The sequence below is a fragment of the Carassius gibelio genome, chromosome B8, assembly GCF_023724105.1.
Source record: "Carassius gibelio isolate Cgi1373 ecotype wild population from Czech Republic chromosome B8, carGib1.2-hapl.c, whole genome shotgun sequence".
NCBI classification, from domain to species: domain Eukaryota; kingdom Metazoa; phylum Chordata; class Actinopteri; order Cypriniformes; family Cyprinidae; genus Carassius; species Carassius gibelio.
Window position 1 is genome coordinate 12,058,698 of NC_068403.1, and position 23,429 is coordinate 12,082,126.

Sequence of the window (23,429 nt, forward strand, 5' to 3'; positions counted from 1 at the left end):
TTACATGACCTATCTGTATAGTTGTACTTTATATTTTATCTGTATTTAATGTTCTACTTTTTTTAAACACAATAGAACATTTTTAACGTTCTATTACATTACTCTCAGACCCTTGGTGCATACAGACAACTATAACAGTTGTCTGTATGCACCAAGGGTCTGAAAGTAACGCAATTTAAATTCTCTGTGTGTATGTACTTTTATATATATATTTATATATTATGTATATTCTTTTTTTTATGTTGACTTCAATCTTTGACTGAATGCAAACAGTGTGGACTATGAACTATTGACTGAATGTGAAGCTCAGGGTTGCACTCACACTGCAGAGGGTCTTTCAGCTCTGGGTGCAGGAGGGCTCTGGGGGTCCCATTGAACAGACTCAACCTGAAAAAGCCACATGGTGGTTAAAACAGTAATATTAAGTTAAGAATCTTAGTGTAAATGTTAAATAATGGATTGAAATGTATACACACAGCATATATACACAATGTAAAGACGTTTGGGGTCAAAAAGATGGATTAGAGTTAGGTTTTTCCTTTTTTTATATAAATTTATGATTTTATTCAGCAAGGATGCATTAAATTGAATCAAAATCACAGTAAAAACATGTATAATGTAAAAAAAAAAATGTAAAAACAAAAATGCTTTACACAAATGCTGGAATTACGAACATATTCATAAAAAAAATAATGAAACAAAATGCATCAGTTTCCACAAAAATATTATGCAGTACAACTGTTTTTAACACCAATAATAACAAGAAACATTTCTTGAGTAGCATACCAGCAAATTATTTCTGAAGGATGTTACGACACCAAATAGTAGTACTGTAATTACTGTTAAAATATATTCATAAATACAACAATTATTTGAAACTGTAATAATATTTCACAATATTACTGTTTTATTGTATTATTATTCAAATAAAATTGCCTTTGTGAGCATAGAAGGCATCTTTTTAAAAACATCTTACTGATCCCAAACTTTTAAGTGGTGGTTTGTGTTCCTTTATATATACACAGGTGCTGGTCATATAATTAGAATATCATCAAAAAGTTGATTTATTTCACTAATTCCATTCAAAAAGTGAAACTTGTATATTATATTCATTCATTACACACATACTGATAAATTGCAATTTTTTTTATTTTTTTATTTTGATGATTACTAATGACAACTAAGGAAAATCCCAAATTCAGTATCTCAGAAAATTAGAATATTGTGAAAAGGTTCAATATTGAAGACACCTGTTGCCACACTCTAATCAGATAATTAACTGAAAACACCTGCAAAGGCCTTTAAATGGTCTCTCAGTCAAGTTCTGTACAATCATGGGTAAGACACAAAAGGTCATTGCAAAAGAAGATGGTTGTTCAAAGAGGTCTGTGTCCAAGCACATAAAAGAGAGGTGAAGGGAAGGAAAGATGTGGTAGAAAAAAAAGTGTACAAGCAATAGGGATAGCCGCATCCTAGAGAGGATTCTGAAACAAAACACATTAAAAAATGTGGGGGAGATTCACAAACAGTGGACTGCAGCTGGAGTCAGTGCTTCAAGAACCACTACGCACAGATGTATGCAAGACATGGGTTTCAGCTGTTGCATTCCTTGTGTCAAGCCACTCCTGAAAAACAGACAGTGTCAGAAGCATCTCAAGACAAAAAGGACTGGACTGCTGCTTTCTGGTCCAAAGTTATGTTCTCTGATGAAAGAAATTTTGCGTTTCCTTTGGAAGTCAGAGTCCCAGAGTATGGAGGAAGAGAGGAGAAGCACAAAATCAACGTTGCTTGAGGTCCAGTGTAAAGTTTCCACAGTCAGTGATGGTTTGGGGTGCCATGTCATATGCTGGTGTTGGTCCACTGTGTTTTCTGAGGTCCAAGGTCAACACAGCCATATGCCAGGAAGTTTAAGAGCACTTCATGCTTCCTGCTGCTGACCAACTTTATGGAGATGCAGATTTCATTTTCCAACACAACGTGGCACCAGCACACAGTTCCAAAGCTATCAGTACCTGGTTTAAGGACCATGGTATCCCTGTTCTTAATTAGCCAGCAAACTTGCCTGACCTTGTGAAGAAGAAGATGCGATATGCCGGACCCGAGAAGAGCTAAAGGCCACTATTAGAGCAACCTGGGCTCTCATAACACCTGAGCAGTGCCACAGACTGATCAAGTCCATGCCACGCTGCATTGCTACAGTAATTCAGGCAAAAGGAGCCCCAACTAAGTATTTAGTTCTGTACATGCTCATTCTTTTCATGTTCATACTTTTCAGTTGGCCAAGATTTCTAAAAATCCTTTCTTTGTGTCTTAAGTAGGGATGTCAAATTTCGATTATTTCCATGATCGATCGTCGTTTAAATTAACGATCAATTAATCGATTAATCGTTAACCATAATACTGCAAAATGCGTCTATTGCAGGCACGCAGTCAGCGGTATGACAGGATGTGCAAAAGCCACACACACACACAAAACACTTTCTCACTTGAATTAAAGAGGTTTTAGTCTGAATAAAATGCTAGTAGCAGGATTATAAAATGAATAGATGCGATTATGATCATTTGATAAAATGAAGAGAGTGCGCCATACTTTTGAGGTCATTTTACTTTGTTGACAGTTTCCAATCCCGCACGGAGAACGCTGAACGCGCATCTTTAAATGGTTTTGTGGTGCTCGTTGTTGTATTTTAAAGCACAATTGCAATGTTTTCAACTGACATTATTGTATAAAATTATCCGAAATGTGGAGCGCGTGTGACTGCGCTGCACATTAAGTGAACTACATCGGCGCTGCTGCACCAAAACACAGTTGCTCACATTAATTTGATCCTGCTGGATTCTGTCCTAGAAAATGTCAGATTTTTAAAAATCCGGCATACAGCGCATTAGATCGTGACAGTGCATGCGTGCAGACGAGGATGAGCGAGCGCGGCTTTGGCTAGATTTATTTGGAGGTTATTGCTCATGTCTCATTCGGCACAAATCGAAATGTTTCCATATTCGCAATGTATTTGAATGTTAAACTATTATTTATAATGTAAACTAGGCTTGTACGTAACACGCATTCGCATATAGACGGAAAAGATGATCCTCTTCATATGAGCAAAAACGTCCTTGGCATAACAGCAGAGTGGACCGGTATACTACGGTCTATTTAAACTGACCAGTGTAACCTTTTAATGTTTAGTTGACATTTTATTTTGATAATGAACAGACTGCGATGTAAGTTTGAATCGCTAGAATATATGTGTGCAGCAGGCTCCGGGGGCGATCGAAACAGCTGAGACATTAAAAAAATATATATATTTTCCGCAAAAGTGTTTATTTCATTTGTGCACACTCACAATAAAAACAGAAAATTTGTGCTCTTGTAAAATAAAGCAAACAAACAGAATGCGTTGTCATCCTTCTTTTTTTTTTTTTTTTTTTGTGAACTTATGGAGCGCCCACACTTCAGTTTTAAATTCGTTAATCTTAATTAGCCTATTTAAGTCGGATATATTTCGCATAGCCTATTTAAAAAAAAAAAAAAAAAACATGAAAACAAATTGTTATTTTTATGTTGGGCCTATTACTTAGTAGGCTATACATTTTCCTTAAAGCATCCCATTTTGTCCCAGGGCTTAGAACCTGTGCCCTAGTCAGGTCCATGCAGAAACTTGTGAACGATGCTCGGCGTCACCGTTTAGTGACAGCAGTGAATGCTCCAGGAATGTGTCGGTCACAGCGCCTATTAATCGCTGTTTTGAATCCAGCAACTATTTATTTAGAAATGATAAGATCTGATTATGACAAGTGTGGTATAAAAGCTTTGTTTATTAGAGGAATAATAGGTTAACTGGAAAATGTTAGATCGCGACCATGCTTTTGGACCCCATAGTCTTCATTTACGCGGCTTTGTTCTGGTTTGCCGGTTGGTCACGAATTTCCACAAATTCAGTATATTTAGGCATCGTTTCTTTTCCTAAATCTTCATAGTCTAACCCTCTAATTTCCCAGGTTTATTTTATTATCTTTCGCTTTTAATAACTGTTTTCGCATCTCTTACTGTGGTAAACATGGGAAGGGAAATTAAAGATTTCATGAATTAAGAATTCGTTCGATTTATTAATTTGTTCCCTTATTTCACTTAAATCATGGGTTATTTAGGGAACAAAATTAATGAAACATGGACAATTGCCACATTAATAATTCGTAGGAATGAATTAACAAGTTGTAGGAATGAATAGACTACATGTCCTGTCACTGTGTCCCGCAGCCCTGCAAAGCGCACGATATAAAACAGTTATCTGATGAAATGATTAGTAACTACATTTCTATTGCATTTAATGTTGAAGAACTTTTATGTTGTTTCTATTTTAATGTACTTTAAAGTTTAAATCACATTAAAAGCTTAATTTGTACATTGTGAATGAATGATGATGCTTTTATATATCGTCACCGTCACTCACAGCCGCTCGCACGTGTTGAGTGCGCATGAGCCGCACGCAGCCCAACATTGAATCGGTTAACCGACCATCGACAGCCTTAATCGATTGCATCTCTTATCGACAATTAATCGATCATCGATTAAACGTTGACATCCCTAGTCTTAAGTAATATTCTATTTTTTTGAGATACTGAATTTGGGATTTTCCTTAGTAGTCAGTTATAATCATCAAAATTAAGAGAAACAAACATTTGAAATATACAAGTATGTGTAATGAACAAATATAATATACAAGTTACACTTTTTGAGTGGAATTAGTGAAATAAATCAACTTTTTGATGATATTCTAATTTTATGACCAGCACCTGTATATATAATAACACTTTTTCAAAAGCAGCATTGTCCAAAAGCAACACCAGCAGATCAAGTTTTAGAAGTGGGCTCTTTTTTTGTCCTAAAATGTGGAATGAAGTTAAGGAGGTGGGTTTACATTTAAAAATGTACTCAGTATAGTACTCAGTTTACAAAAAGTACTCTGAATTCATTCAGAGGTCCAGCACACTCCGCTGTTATACAGTTTTCTTTGTTCAGTATGACAAAGAGAACATGAAATTACAGACCCATTAAAGGAGTTATGAGAGACGCACATTCAGTTCTTTCTTCTGATGAAAAGCAGGCCAATTATAATAAGCCCACTTTATTCACTCATTACAGGTTTCAAGATTTGCTGCATAGTCAATAAGACTGTCTGCTCTGGAGTGTCATCTTTCTCACTCATGGAAATGGTCATACTGCACCGCTCTGAAGTGACCGTTACCTGCCCTCCCCCTGAGAGATGCTGGTGTCTGCGTGACCTGTGAAGAGCTGGAGCAGTCCAAACCCTGACCCCACTGCATCCTGGGAACCGTCTGCTCTGGTTGACAGAGACACCAACTCCACCACTGCCACCACAGAACTCAAACACAATGAAGTGTGGAAGTACACAACCTACAATAAAGACAGACAGAGACAATTATAAAGTAACTTTTTATTTATTTTTTCTTCATTTTTGCCATGATATAAACAATCATGCAGCCGAGATTTGCTATACTGTACTGTATATTAGTGGTGTAACTGTACATGTAATCGTATCGAAAATGTTCAATACAGGTCTTTTGGTTCGGTGCACAGGTGCATTGTAGGAAACAAGTTATGACATGCACGGTGTAAATTAATAAAAATTGTAAAACTACTTTAAAAATTGAATTATATGCAGTTTACACATTTGCATACAATTTTGATAATATTTATATATGATTATATTTTAAAATATCTCTGTTTTTAATTGCACTCTTATAGTAATGTAAAAGGCTCTGTCAAATGTTTGTTCTGGTTTACCTTATTTTGTCATGTTTCCTGTCTTCAGTTATGTTGGTTTTAAGTGTTCCCCATTTAGTTAATTTGGTTCCCAGGTGTGTCCCATTGTGTCATGTGTTCAAATAGTGTTCCCTGCGTTGAGTTCTCGGTCTGCTGTTAAATTACAAATGTCTTAAATGTCTAGTATAGTTCCTGTGTATGTCTGTTGATGATTAAATGCTATTTCTTGAAGAATTAGCCTGCGTCTCCTCACTCCTTCCAGAGTGTATAGTGACAGAACAGCAGCCCCACAAGTAAAGCAGCACCTTTTTCTCCCTGTGTTTTATTTCTCATTTCTTCTGAAAAGTGTTTTTGTTTAGTTTTTTCCTGTCTGTTTTCACCCTGGTAATGGAAGAACAAGCAGTGTCCATATCACTGGCTCAAGCATGCCCAGACCCCATCGACTTTACGCGGGTGTTCGTGCCGCTCACCCTCGACAGCTCCCTCGAGGGGGAAACCCTTGTGACACTGTTCCAGATCAGGATAACTTGCCATCGTCCCGCAGAGCTCCCAGACACCACCAACCTCAGCTGGAAGGAGGCAGTCATCCAGTGTCTGGAGAGTCTCTTATCCCAATCCAGAACCAGTCAGAACTGAACTGACACCATGAACAACCCAAACTGGCAACACGAACAACCCTAGTGTGTATTTTTAGATAAAACAATGTTTTATTATTATTATTATTAGCAAGTTCAGCCACTTAGAAATGTAATATTGCACAAGTCACACAATTTGTGGTATTGTTCATGTCCGTAGCGCAAACACTGGGGGATGAGTTACCCACTGAAGCGTAATACTTAAGGTTAGGAGTTCAGAAAAAAAGTCCTCAAACAAAAGCATATTCCTACATACAAACAAGCTTGCTTTGGCAAACACCACTAATAAAAACAGCAAACAAAGGAATCTGAGGTGAGAGGGTGAGAAAACGGAGAGAGAAACACGATGTTATGGATATGAAGAAATGTGTTGAAAAGTGAAAAAAATTGTGTAGGACGATGATTAAACCTGTAAACGTAACTTCATGAATGAAAACCCTGAGGTTTGTTGAGAAAGAACCTAAAGATGATGTCTGGACATAATGATTTGTTTTAGAGCACGCAGAGTCATGGTCTGATATCCCGTGGCTCTTGGAGGAACCTCGATGAGGATGTCTAAGAAAGCGCAGGCCACCTCATGCTACTTTCACAGAAAATACAAATGTGTCTCTCTCACAGACTGCAAGCTGAATGTGTAGCCCAAGGAAATATTCATTTCCCAGAATAACAATGTGTTCTCACTTAAAGCTTTGAAGCCAAATGAGTGATGGAGGCACCCATTAATGTCTAGCAACCACTGAGCCAGTTTAACAATTACAAGAAACACTTACTTACACCACACCGATCAATAGCACCAGCAGCTCTGATTATGCAGAAGGGGCTTTTTGGAAAAAAATCAAATTCAAATCTACACAAACATCAAAGCAAAGAGTTCTGCTAAATCAGCTGAAGTGCAGAGCACAGTCAGTACTAGCACCCTGCACAAGCAGCACAGCAACTCATATTTGCTTAGGTCATTTGTATGCATAATGCAAACAAGATTCCACATTTGAAAACTAATAAGACAACCCTGTCCTTGTCCATGTAACCACACTTATAAGACAAGCTGCTATATTTCCATAACCTGATTATATATTTGCCCTATTTATGTGGCACAAGCTACTGTTTATGATATAACAGGCTTACGAAATGAATAAACGCTCATTGTATTTCTATTCTTGAGTCTTTAGATCATGAATCTTTTATGAAGCATATAGTATTTTAAGCGTCGCAAACTCATGTTCCCAAAATATCGACCTACAAAGATTTATGTGTGTCCGTTTACAAGTGATTCAACAGCATTTTGATCTCCGGCTGATTTTTTGGGCTATGTGGGTCGATGGTGCTTGAATCTTAAAATCAGATCACAAGAGCTCAAGCTAAGTTTGGGTTGTGTGGGTTGAAAGGGTTTGAAACTTGAGGCTAGTTTAATGCAGAGCAGAGGTTGTGCCATTGATTGAATTCACACTACTTACAGGCACTAAAGAGGCATAGAATAAAGTACAGGTTCACACAGAGCAGAATTCAAACAAAAGCACTGAAATAGAACCATGACAGAAGTGCTTCCAGAGTGCACTGATTCAGTTTTTGTTACCACAGATCTTGAACAGAATCTGAGATGTTCAAGCATTCGGGACCCATGCGCTGATGATAATTATATAATTTCATCCTTCTTTCATCATCCGTAGTGCTTTTATTAATCCATTGATTATGAAAACATTCTAATCACAATATTTTGGGAATTTAGTATAAAGTTTAGTATAAAACTTCAGATCCAAAAACCAGTAAGAAAATGGCCCATCAGATTAATAAGAAAAGAAAGAAGCATTACTCACCAAACAGCTGTTGGTCCCCATTAACTAACATAGTATGGGGAAAAAAATACTATGGAAGTCAATGGGGACCAGCTACTGTCTGGTTATCCACATTCTTGTGTGTAGAGTGAATCATGCCTTTAATATTTAATTCCATCAAAATGCTTAAAGATATAAGACAGTATTTTGTAGCTATATTTCATAGCTATCACCTAGCAATAAATTGTTATTATGTAATCAACTTTTCCAGATTTGCTACAGCGGGACTCTGAAGGTCAGCCTCGCATAACCCTTCTGCATGAGTGTTTTCAAGCATGAAACAGGGGTTATGTAAAAGCAAACTTTTCAAAAAGGTCTCCTTTCACTGCTTACCTGTCTCCTGCTCATAACCTATTATGTCCTTACCCTGAACTTCAAATGAACCGCAGTGAGGTGAAAAACATTCTTATATGAATCTGTACTCTGAGTGTTTGGTCTCTACTGGAAATAATGATTTGCATTGCATTCCCTCAGCTCACATGGTTTCATCAGAGCTCTGGAAATGCATTTTCAATTCAAAAGGCACGGTTTTGTCTCTTTCACTCCTCCATTTCTGACTGCTTTCCCCTCCTCTCAGTGCTATAGATAATGATTAATTATGCAACATGTTTTTTTTTAAGTCCATTTTTTCTAAAACACACATTATCATGAGAGACCAAACAGCATAAGATCTTTCTCAACATACAGCAGGCTGTTGATGAAGTTTTGAAGAATTTTTTTTTTTTTTTTTTTTTTTTTATAAGTTATGATTAATTCTGTCTTTGGTTCCAATTTTAACACAACTGTATCATTTTAAAGAGCTGAACCAGGTGCCTGGATCACAGCAAAATCCCAGAAATAACTAATATTAAAATTCTGGATGATATTGATAATTTCACAGATAATTATTTAGATGAATTGATAATCAGCCAATAATATGATTCTATAGAATTTTGCCTATATAAATCAAAAACAAAGCTCTAAAAAGTACAATAAATAAATGCTGCAATTGAGTTTAGTCATAACATTATAATGTACAATATAGAAAATATTCAGATATATGAGAGCTACAGAAGACATTCAACAGTGTTAGTAAATTATTCATGTTTTTAAAAGATTAACTGTAACCGAGCATTAGATGAAGGCAAAGGTAATCGAAAAAACAATAAAGAATATCTAAAAAACATAACAAAAAAGAAGCTTTTGTGATATAATATCAGCATACTCGTTGTTTACGTGTAATTTAAGGTTAGCGTTTCCAAACCCTCACATCTCCAAAATGAGTCACAGACCTGGATTTTTGAACACGTCCAATTTTCTGAACCTCTGACTCTCATTAGCAGCTAATAATCTGGAAACTGTGAATCTAGCTGAGGGTGAGGTGAGAACAGTAGCTAAAAGACTGGCAAGGCTGGCATTTCAATACACAAACACTCACTCCTAATTCTCTGCCAACCCCATAAACCCTCATAAAAATAAATGGGCATCAGAAATTCAGCAGAGGAGATGCTGAGATTATCATTACACAGATCTACCCTCTCCCGCTCTTCACAGGCCAATCAGCAGAGAGAGCGTACGGCTTCTGATCCACTCTGCCAAAAATAGTCTGCACTCGTTCAGACACCCCCCAAAACAGTCAACAAATCATTAGTCAGGAGTTTTGACACATCCCTGTAAAATTCACAAGGGCACCAAGTCCTAGTAAAGTAGCATTATAATGTGATCCAGTGCAGGCGAGCAGGGGAGCAGGTTTGAGCTTGTCATGCCTAGCGAGAGGGATTACTTCAAGGCTGTTCTGTTGTTATGGGCTCATTAACAAAAAACGGGACCTTTTGAAGAACTGAGTTCAAGACTCTGTGAAAATGTTGCATTACAACTGTGTAATTTGCCTAGCATATAAAAGTGTGTATTTGTGTGTGTGTGAGAAAGAATCTAAAATGTATGAGCAGCAGAAAGCCGATAACAAACACAGACTCTAGGGACTCTAACTAACCTTGTGAGAGTGAATCATAGAGCGCAGGGCTCTTGCCGAGGGGACTCTGCTGTCTACTGCCGCAGTCCAGCAGATGAGAAGCAAGAAGGCCAGCCTGTTAATGTCTGTACATGACATCTCACTGCTCAATGACAGGGTGAAAAAACAGGTACTAGGGGTGCCAAAGGTAACTCCTGAGATGAATTACATTTAGTTTAATTAACATTGTTAACTTAACAGGGCTGATTTAAAGTGTCATGAAACCCCCGTTTCAGCACTGGTCTTTCACACCTTAAATCTGAAAAATACTCCAGAAATGGGCTTGTAAAACTGTGGAAAAGTGGGAGTGTAGAGTGTGGGAAGGGGAGAGAAAACCAATAAAACACAGACCTATTATGACATACTCATCATACAGACAAATGAATATTAAAATTTGTGCTGCCAAACGATTAATCATGATTAATCGCATCCAAAATAAAAGTTTTTGTTTACATTGTACATGTATGTGTACTGTGTATATTTATTATGTGTGTGTGTGTATATATATATATATATATATATATATATATATATATATATATATATATATATATATATATATATATATATATATATATATATATATATACATACACACACACACACACATACAGTATATATTTTGAAAATATTTAGGTTTATACATATTCTTATATTTTATATTTAAATATTTAATATATAAGCATAAGATATTTTTTGCACATGTTTGTATTTATATATATACACATAATAAATATACACCTTATACACATATATTTTACGTAAACAAAAACTTTTATTTTGGATGTGATTGATCATTTGACAGCACTAATTAAAATATATTTCAAATAGAAAGAATAAAGGCATAGTCACTCTTGGTTTACTCTTTGAAGTTTCTGTCTATATAATTGTTTGCCGTGTATCACAATAATCCATCGTGTCATGGCATTCATGCTCAGATGTACCACTGTATCAGTCAACCCTTTACATTGCGAGCCAATCACTCTCATATGCGACTAAATCTTCACTCTGGGCTACTAAATGAGGTCTAATATTAGCCAATGGCTAATAAATTCTCAGATTTTAGTCGCCATTGTGTGAGTTGGAGGCAAAGTATAAGTTTAGCTCAGATATATGTTCTCTGACCGAACACTATCTGACTGAGTGCTTCAGAGTTTCATCTCTCCGCCAAGCGATCTGTGATATTTAGTTCAATGGATGCACAGCGTACCTGTGTTTGACGTACCGTAAACTCTACAGTAAAGGCGCACCACTCACTGTCGCTTTGGTGAGAACAAAGAGAGTGAGAGAGTATTACATGCATGCAGAATTGACAAGCTACATGCAAACAATATACTTTGTTGTATTTTCCTGTCATAGTTCCTATGATTTTCTTCAGCTTTTAAGAACTGTCAGGTATTCTGGTAGTGGGCGGAGCTGATGCGCAAACAACAATCTAATTGGCTGGTGCTCACCTATTATTGTCCCTGTTTTGACTTCAGCAAAGCAGTTCGAGCGGACGCAGACAACCTGATTAATATTCATGAATCCAGTAGCTCGCTAATCCTTAGTGCATTTTATAATGTGCTTATTAGTAGAATTTGTATTATTTTTATGATTCTATTAGTATTATTGTTATACCTTTTTTTTCTTTTCTTTTTTACAGAAACACTGAATGACAAACAAAGCACCACCACCAGTCCAGTTAAAATGTTGAGTTAATAACTGAATGGGGACAGTAATAATACAGCACAGTAATTGGATCATAAGAGTTTGTTCTCATAAATAATACTTAGAAAAGACGCGTACTCTCCAGTCATGGCAGCCAATCGCCACTCTAAATTAACACATATTCGTCGCATTTCGTGGCGTTGGATCAACTTTGCTTTTTGAACCAGAACAACGAAACTACTCCAAAAAAATATGTTTACCGTAGTAATAGACATAATGAGCGCTATTGTTGTTTTCACTGATGTGCAAACTGTTCATATAAACGTGTTTTAGGGTTTCATGACACTTTGATCCAACACATTTTACTAAATGGCTTTATTCTGTTTTACCCTTTTAAATAAGACTGGTATAATAATAATAAACTATTATTATTATCTTAAATACAGTATAACATTTATTTACAAATGTATATATTTTCATATGAAACCTTTGACAATCTTTCCTGGCTGTATAACTAAATTATGTCAACTACAAAAAGCGGGATGAAACAGCACTTCCCAAATGAACTGCACAGTGCAGACCAATTATCTACTGGCCCAACGGACAGCACGATGCAAAACCGGTTTCAACTACAGAAACCAGGCCAATTTGTACAAAGCTGCACAAACCAGTAGGAAGCGCAGCATGAGTCGTGCGACTCATTTAAATTAGACACAAAAATTCTGTGTTATAAACCCATAGGGAGCTACAAATGGTTGAATGCTTTAGCGAGTCGAAACCAAACAGCTATGAGATTCTAAACAGCACTGAAGAGGAAAGCAAATTCAGTACTTCAATGCCTTGTGAAAGAAAAACTATATCTGTTAGAGTCACGGACTTGTAAAAATTACACAACAGTTCAGGTCAATGAATTGGCTGGTGCCATGTATCAGAGCTCATGCAGTGATACTACAGACATTTGACAGGTAAAACAAAGTTTAAGGATACAATCACTTGTATACTGGCTGAAGTTGTGTATTGACAAAATTTGTGCACAGTGCTACAATTAACAAAACCCCTGTGCAAGTTGTTCCAGAAAGAGGTTTCTCTTTTGCTGGAGATTTAGGTTGAATATTGCTGCATGGGTTCACTGTAGCAAATGGATTTTCCTGCTAATCATATGTGGTACAGTGAAAGCAGTAGAAATAATTTCATTGTACTGGTTGAAAGAAGACTCTGAGATTCAGATTAACTGTAGTGAATCAGTTCAGATGGGGTATGTAAATTAATCTATTCAAAAAACAATCACTGACTCAAGTCCCTGCACTTCACTTCTTACTCATAGATTTTCAATTAAAACTGAAAATTAAATCTGAATCAAATTATCTCTTCAAGTTCAATATTGCCAACTAACATTGCTCATTCAAAAACATTCCAATGTTTTGAGCTAAAGAGACAATTATACACTGCATCATGTGATATTTATATACTACCATTCAGAAGTTTGGGGTCAATTATTTTTTCCATTTATAATGTATATATTTATTAAATAAATAAACAAGGAAATATATTTATTACTGTTATAATAAATTATACTAAGCATCTCTCGGGGAACTCCTTCAAGACTGTTGGAAGACCATATCAGGTGACTACCTCTTGAAGCTCATCAAGAGAATGCCAAGAGTGTGCAAAGCAGTAATCAAAGCTAAAGCTGGCTCCTTTCAAGAACCTACAATATGACATATTTTCAGTTGTTTCACACTTTTTGTTATGTATATAATTCCATATATAATTCCGCATGTGTTAATTCATAGTTTTGATGCCTTCAGTGTGAATCTACAATTTTCATAGTCATGAAAATAAAGAAAACTCTTTGAAAGAGAAGGTGTGTCCAAAGCTATAGGTTTTTTAACTTTCTATTCATCCATAAAACCTTTAAAAATGTTAAAATTAGTAAAATATTAAGCAGCACAACAGATTTCAACATTTATATTAATTAAAAAAAGCCAGAATATTAGAATAATTTCTGAAGGACCAATGTGACTCTGGACTGAAAAAAAAAAACTCTTCTTTGCTATAACAAGAATAAATTACATTTTAAAACATATTAAAATGTTTGAATCAATTATTGTAAATTGTAAAAAAGACAGAAAAAAAGAAACTACACCTTTAAGTATAGTTGCAGTTGACCACTAGTACTTTTTAATAGATTACAACAACAACAACAACAAAAAATCCCTGGCTTGACTGCAGTACCTTTATCCAGTTAATTATAAGTAGCTTGTGAGGGTACAGTTACAAAGGAGCTTCCCAACACTACAATTCATGTGTTGACTGGATTTCTTAAAATAAAATGTGAATCATCCTTCGAAGTGGCACCACCGTGCCTTACTTGGCCATGTTTAGTCATTACAACAAATCAGGCTTCATCTTTGCTCTCTGTGGTGTTGGACATCTACGCTAAGAATGAAGCCAGCCATCGATACATGCCTCGATGGGCCACGAGTAACCCAAACACACAGAAAGGTGTAGCAAATCAATACAAACAACTCAATTAAGTTGAGCAGGATGTACAAAAGGTGTCTGAGGGACAGGGAGTAGATGATTTAGTTTAAGGGACATCCGTACCCTGCAGGTAAACTTCGCTGACCTCGCAGATCAATACGAGATAACCTGGGTTAACCTTCTCTGATCACCCAACACTGCCTTCTTTCGCTAACCCGTGTGGGAATTCATACAGAATGGTGCCTATGGAGCCAGCAGGGAGACGAGTCGACCTAATCATTTTACAGTGGATTAATATGATCCATGCGTTACAGAACTGATTTATTAAAATTATTTTAGCTCTGAGACGAGTCGGGCATAATGAGTGGAGAACGGTTCCTTTTGAAGCATTAAAAAGAAATCGGGGCTTATTAGGATGATGCATAGAGGCCTCTGAGATGTAAAGAGAAGCTGAGAATAGAATAGAACACGGATAAAGAATCTGTACATTTTATGAACTCCTTTTTAAAATGGATAAATGAAACAAACCATCCGAACAAACCAAATCAATAAAATGAATCCAATTCATCGCCACCCACCCTAGTCTCTCATTATTGTCTAAAATTCGACTCCATATTGAAAATACGATATGCTGAATACATATGCAAGTGAGTTTTGAATGTTTTTTTAGTATGGAGGTGCGTGTGAGCATGCAGAGTGATTTGATGGAGCCGAGTGTGTTAGGTCTGTGAGCTGCTTTGTTTGACTGCTGCAGGACTCTATTTACTTTGGCTGTGTTGTGTCTGCGGCTCTGGCCTCAGGCGTGATGCCCAGGCCACGCTTTGTTTATTTTGGTGGGAATTGGAGAAGCTCTGCTCACAGCGGCCAAATTAAAAACCAAGGGCCCGATGTGCTGGGGAGGACGAAGATCAGATTCTTCTTGTCGTGTCGAACACACAGACAAGTCACGCAAATTCAATACCAAACAGAGAAAACGTTTGATGAGTATTTTAATGAGCACTGACACGATAAGAAAAAGGCAAATTCTAAACTTAGCAACAACCTTGAGACGTTGAGGAGAAGTTTTAAATCTTAGGCCTGGTTTACACCTGGAATTAATTCTTGGGTGAGCCAATCAGAAGCAGTCAGATAAGACAGAAGAAGACTTGCATGTGTTATTATTGTAGAGATAACCAAACCAGGACCCACAATGAGGCCTGTAATGACCTTTGAATTGTCCCACTATGCATATATTTGCATATATGCATTTATATTTGCTTTCAAATGCCTGGGAATAAAAGAAAATGTGAAAAAAAAAACGTAATTTTTAATAGAATATGTTTTGGTAATGCATCATTTACCTTCAGCCCACAGCCATCAATCAAGTCTGGTTTTTGGCCTTATGTAGTAAAAAGTTTGGACACCTCTGGTAAATGTATACCATTGATTCCAAATATGCTTCAAAATATGTACTTCATTTCATTTTTCATCAGAGTTATTTTCTTTGAAGGTTGCAAACAACCTGCAAAATTGAATACCCTTGATGTAGGGCCAAATTGCTAAAATAACTTTGACATCAGCAATAATTTGTTCTAAAAGTAAAATCCAATATTCACAGCTACATTAAAGTTATATGATAATAAATAAATAAAAAACTAAAGAAAAAAAATGGGTTTTTGTAATAAAACATAATAAATATATAATTAACAGAAATAGTGTAAATAAACCTTTTTTTCCCCTTTTTTATTGTCCTGAGAGTTTTTGCATTTACGATGTATATAGAAAATAATTCCAACTTAAACCAAAACTTATATGTATTTATTTGTTTGTTTCATTTTTTTTTTTTTTTTTTGTGCTGTTATTTAACATTATCCTCTTGTTATCAGCTCATACGAAAGCAATGAGATAAAATTGTGCAATGAAAATTACTTCAAACTCTGGTTAACCCTCTCTTTAAAAGAAACCCATTTTTCCATTCTTCTGATATGATCATTAGTTGCAGCAGAAGTCCCTCCAGCAACAGGTAACCTGTATTTCCTAAACAATAATCTGTGGGCCGTTGCACATCTTAAAATGGCACGGTCTGCATTTCCACCAAAAGATCATGAGGAAGCCCTACTTTAATGACTTGGAAAATTTGCTGACACCCTGCACTCGCCACAGGATTGAAGCGAGGGCTGCAGCAACATGCTCGTATGCACCCGCACACCAGCTCCTTCCTCTGTGAAGAGAAGGGCATACATCTCTGTCAGCTCGCTAAATACACCAAATCTCTCAAAATATTGGCAAAAGTGCTGCTGGAGTTGAAGCAATTTGCATATTTCTAGCAAGACACAGGCTACATTAAAGGAGTCTCTCTAAAAGCCAGTGGGAGTGAATGGCAGGGATGCAATGTCCACAGTTGTGCTGTGGATAGATCTGCTGTTTGCACTCGCTCACAGACGCGAGACCTTCCGGCTCAGAGATCTCCTTGAGCAGAGAAGCAATTAGACCTGATAAAGTTGTTTCTTAGTAGCATTTCAAAGGGAAGCATCACAATGGGGCCGCTAACAATTCAGCTGTTCCTTATTTGTGCTCAAGAGCTTGACTCCTTCCTCACCTTCAGACAAACTATATACACAGAAGAGTTAACAAAAAAAAGAGGTTTTACAGAGCTGCTCTCAAGGATGCAAGCATGGAACAAGATTGAACAATGTCAAAAGTCTAACTAGGAAAAAAAAAGGCATAAATGTACAGATAATAGCTTTGGCATATAGAAAAATGGCCACTCACAGAACATTCTTCTAAAAAGTGTTTAAAATGTTGTAGGCATAAACTCTCTCTCCAAGAGTTAGCACTTCATTTCACACTTTCTGACAAGTACATAATATATTTCTTGAAAATTCTGTACAATACTTATTCTAATGGTGTATGATACAATACCAACACTAAATATCAATAACTTATTTACAATAATCCTCATTAAAAAAGGAACTGCTGAGCACGTTTTTTTTAAATAATTTTTTTATTCCTATTTAGCAAAATAGACTTATTTTACAATTAATAGTACGGGTAGTTCTTTTATCATAATGCAAGTTAAAGTCATAATGAAATGGCACACAAAAGTAGCAACAGATATTTTCTTCTGTGGATTATCAAAAAAAAATGTAAAAAAAAATTGGATGTGGACTTAATTCTATATGCAATGGTTGTTGATTGTTTGGAGGCGAGCTTGCACTTCACAATAAGATCAATTACATGCATTTCAAAAAAATTGAAGGATTTTAAAGTAAGGCCATCTTTAAGCACACAAGCACACAAATCGTTTTCATCTTCTTAGTCAGCCATTGTGAAGAAGAGTAAAGCATTACGTGCCTCAACTGCTAGTGGTCCTTTCTGACCCCAAGGCCTGCTAATGTCTACAATAGTATTTGGCTCCATGAATGTCTCAGTTTTCCATGATTCGCTGGATACAAAGGCTTTTAAAATGCATTTTCTACACCCAATATCTTTACTTTACTTAGAGCTTAGCACGCACTAGTGTTCAAAGGTTTGGGACTTTTAATTTTTTAATACTTTTATTCATCATGGATTCATTAAATTGATCAAAAATAACATCTACAGTAAAGACATTTATAATGTCACAAAAGACATCAGTTTCGAATTATTTTGAACTTTTTTATCTATCAAAAATGCTCAAACAAAATGAGCAGTTTCCACAAAAATATTAAGCAGAACAACTGTTTTCGACTTTGATGATAATAATAAATGTTTCATATTAGAATGATTTCTGAAGGATCATGTGACACTAAAGAATGGAGTAATGGATGCTGAAAATTCAGCATTGCTATGACAGTAATACAAGTACCATAAATGCCATCTAAATGTCCTAAATGGTTAGTAAATAATGAGAAAAAGATGTGCTCGAACACAAGCGTGACAGTTTGACTGACTGATAAACCGAGAACTCTCGATCCTCCTGATGACAGTTCAGTGTAAAACACAATTGCTCTGCCTACGCACTCATTCACCTCAGCCCATATACGTCAGCGCTCTCTATGTTCCTGTGAAACTACTGTAACAAACGCAAGATGTAAGTGAAGTACGGCTGCTAAAATGAGTCATTACTGTGTAGAGCTGCAAGCTCATGCAGTCAGTCATACAGTTCTGTTAAATCCATAACGTCACACTTCTAAAGGCTCTTTCTCTGCATGGTGCTCTCATCTAAAAAAACACTACACAAAAGCTGCTCTTGGACTTAAAAGAGAGAACAACGCACTAACAAAGACGCAAGCTGCTCTTAAGACTTTGAGCAAACAGAGAAGAAGAGAATAAAGAGGAGGAGTGGAGATGTTCGAATGAGAACGAGTGCAGCAGATGAAGCCATGGGGAGTGCTGATTGCAGAATTATTTTCACACCACACACTGAGGAGACGAAACCATTCTTCTCGCCCTCTGTTCTCTCTCTTCATCATGTTCATAGTCTTCAAAGGCATCATTTTGTTCGCCGCCTCTCATCTGACGAGTACCTGCACTCCGCGTCAGCTCAAATTCGTTCTTTTTCAACAAGTTTTGAGAATGGCGAGAACAACGCCAAGGTCATGGGTTTGGTTCCTAATGTTTAAATGTGCGCATGCAGTCCATTAAAAAACGGCTAAATGGATGTTTTTGCACTCAGTAAGAGCTAGAAATGAAGAATGGAACAGAATGCAGGCATCTTACGAAGCTTTTTAAAGTTTCTTTTCTGTGACCTTTACACAGCGTCTTACAGACAGAGCGCTCACAGCAGGAGGAGCTAAAAACACAGCGAGACGCATCACAGCAGTCAAAGGTGTTTGCCTAATGCATGCCATCTTTACAATGGCACAAAACACTGCTAAAACAAGGAGACAAAAGCAACAGGTAAAGACATTTAGAGTATTTATTTACATAGACAACAATTAAAAACAACACACAAAAAAATATATATAGAAATGTATATTTTGCTTTGTTTTTAATCTTTCACTAATAGAAAAAAAAGCTGAAAACAAATTAAGAGTATAAATATTAGATAAAATTACTTGTTTGATAAATAAGAAAATAATTATTTGGCAAATAACTTAAAATATAGTTTAAGCTTGAGGAGTACAATTGCTAAAACTAATATATATAGAGAGAGAGAGAGAGAGCGAGAGAGCTCAACATATAAGAAATTATTTATTTATGATTTAACGCCATGTCAAAACAATTCCATATAAGAATATAAGAATATATATATATATATATATATATATATATATATATATATATATATATATATATATATATATATATATATAATACACACACACATATACATACACATATACATACACACATTTTTATTTGACAGTTTTTATTTGACATTTTATATTTGTAACATTATCTTTACTGTCAATTTTGATTAATTTTGATTCTTTGCTGAATAAAAGTATTAATGAAGTCAATGTAATATTTCTTGGCACCAAACTAACATCCATTTTGAAGGTTCATGTTAGACTGAAGACTGGAGTAATTACTGGCCAAAATTCAGCAATTTAAAAAACAGCCCTGTTCTTCTTTAGGGGGCGAGTGTCTTTAAGGACCGGCTGCTTTCAGGGATGTTTGCTTCTCCATGAGCTGAAATATTGATCATTTCCTGGACGGCTGGAGAGCCACATATATAATTGAAATGAATCTCTAGGCTTGTGTCAGAACGAGTGGAAGAGTTAAAAGGGGTATTGAAACATCCGCGAGGCTCTTAGAGCCTGAGAACATGAATCACGCCGAAAGAGGGAGATCCGTGGACCTTATGGTCCAGCCTATTGAACGCTGTGAAAGTTGAAGAGATGAAGCACCTGACACGGCTCTGGCTCTATGCATGCTGAGAGACTCTCGTGGAGGAAACCAGACTGACCCAGGGGAATGAATGGACATCCCACAACCCTACATCACACTGCATTTAAAATCATGTTTCTTTCTCGACTAATTATTTAAGAATTTAATGAACTCCTGCCTATCCATTAAGGATTTCTAATTAAGAGTCCAGAATGTTCTAGCACTAATAGAGCTAAAAGTCCTCTACAGTGTGCCTTCCCATGTCATAAAATGTTGTGTTAATTGGTTGAACAGATATGTCACCAGCTTCTTTTGTAAATTTAGCCCTTAACTTTGTTTAAATGTTGTTTAAGGGTCAGAGGTTTTGTTGACCTTGTCGACAGTTACTCACAAAGCTAACAAAAAGTTGAGAATAATGCACACTTAAAATAGATTATTTATTTATGCAGCATGTTTTTAACATGAATTTACTCCACACAGTAATTAGCACAGGATTTTTCTCTATTATAGTAATGAGAACTGCATTTAATTATGTATTCATCTATTTATCTACTGCAATTTTCATAAAGAGAATTTAAGGGTAAATAATTATGCTCAATTGTCCTGACAAATTCATTGCAAGGCTAAAAATCGTAATGGTCATAAAAACAAGCTTCATATTTTTTTTAAATGCAAAATATTATTTCTTATTCTTTTCTTTTCATTTATGGTGGGGGGGGGCATGTTATGCTGTACACACTTATACAAATAATAATAAATTAATACATATAATAATAACTGTATCCACAAAGCAATAGGCATGAGCATTGATATTCCAGTAATGAGAATTACATTATGTCATTATTTAATCATTTAGTTATTTATTTACTGCATTTCAATAATAAGAATTTAGGGGTAAAAATGTGTTTAATTGTCCTGAAAATAATATCACAAGGCAAAAAATCTTAATGGTCCTAAAAACAAGCTTAATTTTGTTCATGCAAAACATATATATTTTCCTTTCCCTTTAGAATTAGGGATGAAATACAACCTGAACATATTTCCCCATAAATCTATGGTTCTCTAGTTTTCCCAGCTCCCCACTGACACTGGTGTTTTGCACTTTGCCCATCATACAGCCAGTGAAGTGAGACAGTTTAACATCACACAAGGGTAGCCTGACTCTTCTGAACGCTTCCACTCAACGGTGTGACAGCACTGCCCTCTACAGGCCGAACAGCTTTATGGCTTCCATCATGAATAACCCATGTTCTCCAGACACAACCTGTGATTTATAGGGGTTAAAAAGAGGCTGGACCTTTACAAACAGAGGCCTGGTGTGACGCTCCAACATCCTTAGCAACAGAAAACATCTGATTAGGTCTAAAACCAAAATGGAACTTAGGGGTCCTTTAAGAAAGAAAGAAAGCATGATCTCATACCATAACCCTGATAGCGATTCACAACAAATTAGACTTCATCCAACAATCAGCTTCCTTTTCACCTAAATCAACGCAGGCTTCAAATCTTTGTCTATCAAACCAAAGGTCGCAGATCAAATTAGATCTATCGATTTCCTACATCTCCACACAAAACATCAGTTTTGTCATAACACCCCTCCATTAGAGTTGGGCCAGAGGGAGAGTCCCGCTTTAATTCTATCTTCATTCCTCTGTAATCACTCCCCTTGTTTGGAGTCTCTCTCTGAGGCGTATATTAAAACAGATCCATCATGTCTGACAGACCTTATGTGATCTCACGCTCCCTCTTCTGTGCTGCTGCTGCTCCTGGGGGTTTCACAGAGGAGCAGACGTTTTATTCGGCTTCAGCACCGACAACGATGGAAATTAGCACATCACAATTCCATAAACAAGAACCTCTCACTCGGTGTTAGACGGCAGAAAATGAATTAGCCAGGCTAATTAGTGAATTCCACTGGGGTTCACGCAAGATCAAAAATGAACTCTCGTCAAGCGCTGAATGCAAGTAACATTTGGCTTTGGGAAGTAAATAATCAAGTTTCTGGATAGTGGTAGGTGTCTTAATGAGGATTACAACATCATAAATGGTGCAAGCATAATTATGAGAATGATAGTCTGCCCCTTGCTGATGCAAGGGATCCAAAACAAAAGATATACAAATAGTCTACTAAAGAAAAAGTGGTCATGAAATTAGCATCTCATAATAACTTCTGCCAAATTAGAAGTTGATCTAGGTCTGTGTGGCAACACATTAACTACTGTTCAAAAGACCGGGGTTGGTAAGATTTTTTTACCCTCACCAAGGCTAAACTGAATTGATCAAAAATACATTGAAAACTATAATACTGTAATATATAATTACAATCAATTTCCAGTTTAATTTAAACCCATGATGACAAAGCTGAATTTTCAGAAGCCGTTACTCCAATCTCAAGTCTCAATTTAAAACATTATAATTTAAATTTGCTGGTGCACAAAAATACATTTCTTATTATCTTCAATGTTGAAAATAGTTGTGCTGCTTTATATTTTTGTGGGATCCTTTCAGGATTCTTTGATGAACAGAAAAAAATGAACTTTACACAGTTATTAAACTGGACTGAAGCATCACTGAACTGACTGGAGATAAATAATGAGAGTTGTTTTATAGCAAAAGTTTGAATTTGTATCATATTTGAAGTTTGCATCACTGATTCTGTTACTCTCCTGTTTAATATTGTAAAGCTGCTTTGAAACCAATCTCTATTGTATAAAGCGCTATAAAGATGCCTTGACTTTTGATCAATTTAATGCGTTATTGCTGAATTAAAATCATACCCAACACACATTCTTGAAGGGCAAAAGAAGGTCTGTGAAAGTCATGGAAACTAATCTCTAGGGAATACATTTCTAGGGAACTTTTTTTTTTTTTTTGTTAGTTATGCCCTAAAATATTCCATTTAATGTTTTATATTCTGAATTTATCTGTTGTGTAAAGAAAATCTTTCTTTCAAAAAACAGAAATGTTATATTATCAAATTCTCAGATTTGAAGTCTGCATTTTTTAAAATCTTATGCAGTTATCACAAAAGACTGGAAAAGTCATTAAAATGCATTAAATCTGTGAGAGCCCTGACTGTAACCTTTTTAATAAAAATAATGCAAAATACAGTTTTGTGGTGTGTAAATTCTCTCCATTTGCTTGGCACGGGCAGCTGCGGCAAAAACAGGGCAATGCAACTGTGAACCGCCGACTAGATAACAAAACAAAACAGGACAGGAAGTCAAAAGGGAGACAATTTTCAATAAATAAGCAGAGCC

At 36.1% G+C, this 23,429-nt stretch overlaps 1 protein-coding gene across 3 annotated transcripts in view; it reads right to left on the reverse strand.

The window, feature by feature from the left end:
• nphp4 (nephronophthisis 4) overlaps window positions 1-23,429 on the reverse strand; it is a 150,488-nt gene that overhangs the window by 123,476 nt on the left and 3,583 nt on the right. For 2 of the 3 annotated variants that reach the window (XM_052563306.1, XM_052563307.1), the window contains exons 3-4: window positions 5,247-5,416; window positions 323-387 (exon numbers count right to left, since the gene is read on the reverse strand). In XM_052563306.1, the coding sequence (XP_052419266.1) occupies window positions 323-387; window positions 5,247-5,416 (235 nt within the window). Of the gene's footprint in view, window positions 1-322; window positions 388-5,246; window positions 5,417-18,462; window positions 18,805-23,429 lie in introns of those variants that run through there. The other variant, XM_052563308.1, reaches the window with a different exon arrangement.